This window comes from Oncorhynchus mykiss, chromosome 24 (genome assembly GCF_057628025.1).
Source record: "Oncorhynchus mykiss isolate SJ-2025 chromosome 24, ASM5762802v1, whole genome shotgun sequence".
Lineage (NCBI taxonomy): Eukaryota > Metazoa > Chordata > Actinopteri > Salmoniformes > Salmonidae > Oncorhynchus > Oncorhynchus mykiss.
The window spans coordinates 33,242,501-33,250,000 of NC_143045.1; the positions used below are offsets into that span (position 1 = coordinate 33,242,501).

The 7,500-nt window shown below is 43.8% G+C and overlaps 1 protein-coding gene across 1 annotated transcript in view; it reads right to left on the reverse strand.

The window, feature by feature from the left end:
* LOC149972423 (glutamate receptor 4-like) overlaps positions 1–7,500 on the reverse strand; it is a 92,012-nt gene that overhangs the window by 3,051 nt on the left and 81,461 nt on the right. The window contains exon 3 of the mRNA XM_090219088.1: positions 5,783–6,022. Within this exon, the coding sequence (XP_090075214.1) occupies positions 5,783–6,022 (240 nt within the window). The remainder of the gene's footprint in view (positions 1–5,782; positions 6,023–7,500) is intronic.

The window sequence follows — 7,500 nt, forward strand, 5'->3', positions numbered from 1 at the left end:
ATATACTCACTTTGGGGGAAAAATAGATCAAAAAGTCAACAAAAACAAAAACAGTGTCTTGTAGCAATCGAACTAAACGGAAACACTGCAAATCCCAGACGCCCTTTCCCTCGCTCGCTACTTCCCTCTTCCTTCTTGTTTGTCTAGTGCAACCCTTCATCTACAGTACCCATCACGCCTCCTGGTACTGTCCTGATCGCCTGTCTCTGACACCTTTGCTGTCGGTTCCTGACTCTATCACCCTCTGTCTTTCTGTCACTGTTTGTCTCTCTCACCCTGATGCCTCCATCATGATCTCTACAGTTCCCCCTAAACACTCCCAGAGACACAGGAATCACCAACAACAGCTGTCCCTGTGTAAATACTCCTCAGCCTGTCTGTCTGTCGTGTCCAGACTGTGTAACAGTATGTCTGTCTGTCTGTCAGGGTCTAGACTGTGTAACAGTATGTCTGTCTGTCTGTCAGGGTCTAGACTGTGTAACAGTATGTCTGTCTGTCTGTCAGGGTCTAGACTGTGTAACAGTATGTCTGTCTGTCTGTCAGGGTCTAGACTGTGTAACAGTATGTCTGTCTGTCTGTCTGTCAGTGTCCAGACTGTGTAACAGTATGTCTGTCTGTCTGTCCGTGTCCAGACTGTGTAACAGTATGTCTGTCTGTCTGTCCGTGTCCAGACTGTGTAACAGTATGTCTGTCTGTCTGTCCGTGTCCAGACTGTGTAACAGTATGTCTGTCTGTCTGTCCGTGTCCAGACTGTGTAACAGTATGTCTGTCTGTCTGTCAGTGTCCAGACTGTGTGCCTATCTCCTGACCAGAACCAAGCCCTGACTATACAACAGACAACAGGAGAAATTGTACAATGAAAAACAAATGCTTATAGACCCAAAATGTGTCAGTTGACACATGAACACATAAGAGACAGCTTGGGAAGTGATATTTGTCAACCAATGGTCACACAGCTTACCATGTCACACAGCTTACCATGTCACACAGTTTACCATGTCTCACAGTTTACCATGTCACACAGCTTACCATGTCACACAGCTTACCATGTCTCACAGCTTACCATGTCTCACAGCTTACCATGTCTCACAGCTTACCATGTCTCACAGCTTACCATGTCTCACAGCTTACCATGTCACACAGTTTACCATGTCTCACAGCTTACCATGTCTCACAGTTTACCATGTCACACAGCTTACCATGTCACACAGCTTACCATGTCTCACAGCTTACCATGTCTCACAGTTTACCATGTCTCACAGCTTACCATGTCTCACAGCTTACCATATCTCCCACACGTATAGGCCTTCAAAAACCTCAGTATGTTTCAACATGCATTTCCTCCCAGGTTAAAATGCATTACAACAGGTGAACCCTCAGTAGTTGCAGAAGCTAAATCTGAGTGTGTGTGTGTGTGTGTGTGTGTGTGTGTGTGTGTGTGTGTGTGTGTGTGTGTGTGTGTGTATGTGTGTGTGTGTGTGTGTGTGTGTGTGTGTGTGTGTGTGTGTGTGTGTGCCATGCTGTCTGCAGAGCATGGAGCATATAACAGATCCCTCTTACTGCCCATTTTCCACCGCATTACCGACAGCGCAGGGCTGATGGGATATGCTAATGAATGGCCCTGCCACTGCGAATCACGTGTGAGTGAAGCGGAAACGGCACCTCCAATCCCCTTGGTGTCGACCGAGCCAAGCCGGGCCACAGAGAGACTGGCAGAGAGGAGGGAGGCACACACAGTGAGAAAATGTGGTGTATAGAGGGACTGGCACTGTTAGCCACTCAGAGGGTATAGAGAGACCCTGGCATGGCATGCGGATGTTGGAATGTCTGGCTTAGGGTTCCGTGCTGAGTATTCCCATGACGATAGTCTGGAGTGGAGGGCATCAGCTGTGCCCACTCTACAAACACACACAGCATCAAGGGGACTGGGCTCCCTTTAACCTCTGTCAACAGTTTAACCTCTCCACAAATAATCACAGCTGCAGTTACAGTCAGTTCTGTAACAAGCTTTCTTAATAGACTGGAAGGAGCTGTGTTAATGACTGGATTGAGCTGTGTTAATGACTGGGTTGAGCTGTGTTAATGACTGGGTTGAGCTGTGTTAATGACTGGGTTGAGCTGCGTAGAGTTTAGTTGTGTTAATGACTGGGTTGAGCTGCGTAGAGTTTAGTTGTGTTAATGACTGGGTTGAGCTGTGTTATTGACTGGGATGAGCTCTGTTAATGATTGGGTTGAGCTGTGTTAATGACTGGATTCAGCTGTGTGGAGTTTTGCTGTGTTAATGAGTGGGTTGAGCTGTGTTATTGATTGGGATGAGCTGGGCAGAGCTTAGCAGTGTTAATGACTGGGTTGAGCTGTGTTAATGACTTGGTTAAACTGTGTTAATGATTGTGTTGAGCTGTGTAGAGTTTATCTGTGTTAATGACTGGGTTGAGCTGTGTTAATAACTTGGTTAAACTGTGTTATTGGCTGGGTTGAGACGTGTAGAGTTGAGTTGTGCTAATGACTGGGTTGAGCTGTGTAGAGTTTTGCTGTGTTAATGAGTGGGTTGAGCTGTGTTAATGATTGAGAGGAGCTGTGTAAAGTTGAGCTGTGTTAATGACTGGGTTCAGCTGTGTAAACGACTAGGTTGAGCTGTGTGAATGACTGGGGTCAGCTGTGTAGATTTCTGCTGTGTTAATGACTGGGTTCAGCTGTGTAGATTTATGCTGTGTTAATGACTGGGTTGAGATGTATAGAGTTGAGTTGTGTAAATTACTGGTTGAGCTGTGTTAATGACTTGGTTGACCTGTGTTAATGATTGGGTTGACCTGTGTTAATGATTGGGTTGAGCTGTATTAATGGCTGGGTTGAGCTGTGTTAATGATTGGGTTGAGCTGTATTAATGGCTGGGTTGAGCTGTATTAATGGCTGGGTTGAGCTGTATTAATGGCTGGGTTGAGATGTGTAGAGTTGAATTGTGCTAATGACTGGGTTCCGCTGTGTTAATGGCCTTTGTTGAGCAGTAAACTCCAGGCGTAAAGAGGGTCATTCGCCATTGAAGATTCATACCGGAAGGAGCCACGCATGTTACGCACAGCGTTGTTTTGGTAAAGCGCATCTTCAGCTGTTTATATATCAATCAGTATGGCGACTAAGTCAGGGAAAGCTAAATCTAAGTCTAGATATACAGATGTACACACAATTTTAGAAGAAATTGATCGGGAAAGTGAGACAGAGATTGTTGGAGGACAATTCATTTAGCGATTCCCAAATGGAGGAATATTTTTTGAACGGAGAGGACATCGTTTTGGACTGGTAAGTTCTTCTCGTGCTAATGCCGTTGTTTGAAATTAATAATATAAAATATTATTTGTGATTTTTTAAAATTTTAGTAGCAATATGTGTGTCTGCCGCCCCACCCCACCCCCACATGAAATAGCCTATTTGAAGCTGTTGAGGGGAGGGCAGGCCTACAACAATGGCCAAGGTGAAATGGAGACAGTAGATACAGCTGGCCTGTTGTAATATAATAAAGACAGTAGATCTAGCTGGTGTGTCATAATATAATAGAGACAGTAGATCTAGCTCAAATGTCATAATATAAAATAGACAGTAGATCTAGCTGGTCTGTCATAATATAAATGAGACAGTAGATCTAGCAGGTCTATAATAATATATTCAACCTTATGTTCCCTGTACTCTATATATATCTGTTTATTATACCTGTTGATACAGGGCTCATATGTGAAACTATTCTAACTGAACATTTTCTTTCACAGTGACACTGACTCCGAATGGGAGCCCCCAGTGCCAATGTGTCCATCCCCCACTGAAGCTGGTTCATCCAGCTCCTGCCACAAGTGGTGTTCATCTGCCCAAATTTATTTCTGCAGGCATGGATGTGCCTCAGGGCCAAAAGGGCACAGCATGTGTTCTTTGCAAAATGAAGTCCCCCATCACCTGCACCACATGCTTGGTGACCCTCTGCTTTACAGCAGAAAGAGACTGCTATTTCACCTGGCATCAGCAGCACAATATTGTGTAGAGGAGTGAGGGTCTTCCAAATATTGAAAGTGTTATTTTGTAAATGTATATTAAAAAAAAAGTTTTTTTCTCCATTTTTTGGGGGGGGGGGGATGTGTTAGAATACCATTTTGGTATTTTGTATATAGTTATTCCATTCAAAATGTATAACTTCACCAATTTGGCCACTTGGGTACATTTGGGATACTTGTGTGGGACACCTGGTTGACTTCATGATAAATGTCATGTAGCACACTCATTTTGGAAGTTATAATTCTGAAACTTTGCACAAGTACTGTTGCCCTCTTATGTTTTTCACTGACATTGTCCCCATCATCCTATCTGAATGTTTGTTTTGTCTTGTTCATTTTAAAGATGATGATACAACAATAAAAATGAAAACACATATGTTTTTTTCATTGTATTATCTAAACCAGATCTATTGTGTTAAATTCTCCTACATTCAATTCACATTTAGACAAACTTCAGAGTGTTTTCTTTCAAGTGAAATCAAGAATATGCATATCCTTGGTTCTGAGCTTGAGCTACAGGCAGTTAGATTTGGGTATGTCTTCAAGCGGAAATTGAAAAAAGTACGGGGGTTACTGTAAGAGGTTAATGACTGCGTTGAGCTGTGTACAGCTGATCTGTGTTAATGACTGGGTTGAGCTGTGTACAGCTGATCTGTGTTAATGACTGGGTTGAGCAGTGTACAGCTGATCTGTGTTAATGACTGGGTTGAGCAGTGTACAGCTGATCTGTGTTAATGACTGGGTTGAGCTGTGTACAGCTGATCTGTGTTAATGACTGCGTTGAGCTGTGTACAGCTGATCTGTGTTAATGACTGGGTTGAGCTGTGTACAGCTGATCTGTGTTAATGACTGGGTTGAGCTGTGTACAGCTGATCTGTGTTAATGACTGGGTTGAGCAGTGTACAGCTGATCTGTGTTAATGACTGTGTTGAGCTGTGTACAGCTGATCTGTGTTAATGACTGTGTTGAGCTGTGTACAGCTGATCTGTGTTAATGACTGGGTTGAGCTGTGTACAGCTGATCTGTGTTAATGACTGGGTTGAGCTGTGTACAGCTGATCTGTGTTAATGACTGGGTTGAGCTGTGTACAGCTGATCTGTGTTAATGACTGCGTTGAGCTGTGTACAGCTGATCTGTGTTAATGACTGGGTTGAGCTGTGTACAGCTGATCTGTGTTAATGACTGGGTTGAGCTGTGTACAGCTGATCTGTGTTAATGACTGGGTTGAGCAGTGTACAGCTGATCTGTGTTAATGACTGGGTTGAGCTGTGTACAGCTGATCTGTGTTAATGACTGCGTTGAGCTGTGTACAGCTGATCTGTGTTAATGACTGGGTTGAGCTGTGTACAGCTGATCTGTGTTAATGACTGGGTTGAGCTGTGTACAGCTGATCTGTGTTAATGACTGGGTTGAGCTGTGTACAGCTGATCTGTGTTAATGACTGGGTTGAGCTGTACCCGCTCCCTCCATCCCATTCTCCTCTTCCTGCTTCCTGCTTGCTGCTTCCTGTTTCCTGCTTCCCTTAGAATGATAAGATTGAATGACAGACTGACTGACTGACTGACTGATTGGCAGACTGATTGGCAGACTGATTGGCTGACTGATTGGCTGACTGATTGACTTACTGATTGACTTACTGACTGACTGTCTGGTTGATTGATTGACTGACTGACCAATTGACTGACTGATTGACTGATCTACTGACTGATTAATTGATTGGGTATTGTTTGATTGACAGCTGGTACCTCTGTCTGTGTCGTAGAGGAATACGAAGCGACTCCAGTCGTAGTGGTCCAGTAGGGACAGCAGAGCTCCTCTGATAGAGGGGCGGAGCTGCAGGGTGAACTGGCCCTCCCCCTCCGTGGGGAAACTGGGCGTGACCAGGGAGATGTGCAGAGCGCTGCAGAACGACGTCAGGGTGTGCACCGAACGCTTGTCGTACAGGCCGAAGATAGCAAACACACCCCGCGAGTACTGCGAACAGACTGCAGGGAGAAAGAGAGAGAAGGAGGAGGGAAGAGGAAGGGAGTGGATGAGAATGCTTAAAGGCTATTTGGATTGTATAAATGCAATAGACATTTGACATAGAGCCAGAAGAACACACTGGGAATACTGAGAAAAGAATGCAGGCACAGAGGCAGAGAAAGAGATGCTCATTAATGTATATTCACACAGTGGCATCTCGTGTAATACGTCAAACATTATAACAAGTGGATGCTGCAGTTTGTCTTCCCGAATTACAACAACACATTGCAGCTGCTGGGTGCATATCAGAGTGTGTGTGTGTGTGATTGTGATTGTCAAAAGAGCTAACAAAAAACACAGAAAATAATCATTGCAACTTGATTTTCATATCACAGAAATGTTTCCCAGTAATTATTTTGGCCAATTCCACAGTAGAGAGCCAAACACTGATAACATAATTACTACACATAAACAATCAGTTTCCGCTGACTCCTCTGGGAGGTCATCTCTCACACAGACAACACAACAACAACAACAAATTAAGTAAATAATTATGACTCATGTCTCTCTGTTACAATTCCATGGTGATGTATGCCACCCATCTCCCTAAAACCCTGCAGCTCTCAACAGAGAGAAGAGAGAGAGAGAGAGAGAGAGAGAGAGAGAGAGAGAGAGAGAGAGAGAGAGAGAGAGAGAGAGAGAGAGAGAGAGAGAGGAGAGAGAGAGAGAGAGAGAGAGAGAGAGAGAGAGAGAGAGAGAGAGAGAGAGAGAGAGAGAGGAAAGAAAGTATGAGAGAGAGAGAGCAAGAGAGAGGAGAGAGAGAGGAGAGAGGAAAGAGAGTGAGAGGGAGAGAGAGAGAGAGAGAGAGAGAGAGAGCAAGAGAGAGGAGAGAGGAAAGAGAGAGAGAGAGAGAGAGAGAGCAAGAGAGAGAGAGAGCAAGAGAGAGGAGAGAGGAAAGAGAGAGAGAGAGAGAGCAAGAGAGAGCCCAATGTATGACCATATTAGAGATACATATTTCCCTCAGATTACACAGATCCACAAAGAATTCGAAAACAAATCCAAATTTGAAAAACTCCCATATCTACTGGGTGAAATTCCACAGTGTGCCATCACAGCAGCAAGATTTGTGACCTGTTGCCACGAGAAAAGGGCAACCAGTGAAGAACACACACCATTGTAAATACAACCCATATTTATGCGTATTTATTTTATCTTGTGTCCTTTAACCATTTGTATATTGTTAAAACACGGTATATATATATATATAATATGACATTTGTAATGTCTTTACTGTTTTGAAACCTCTGTATGTGTAATGTCTACTGTTAATTTTTGTTGTTTTTCACTTTATATATTCACTTTGTATGTTGTCTACCTCACTTGCTTTGGCAATGTTAACACATGTTTCCCATGCCAATAAAGCCCTTGAATTGAATTGAATTGAGAGGAGAGAGGAAAGAGAGTGAGAGAGAGAGAGAGAGCAAGAGAGAGGAGAGAG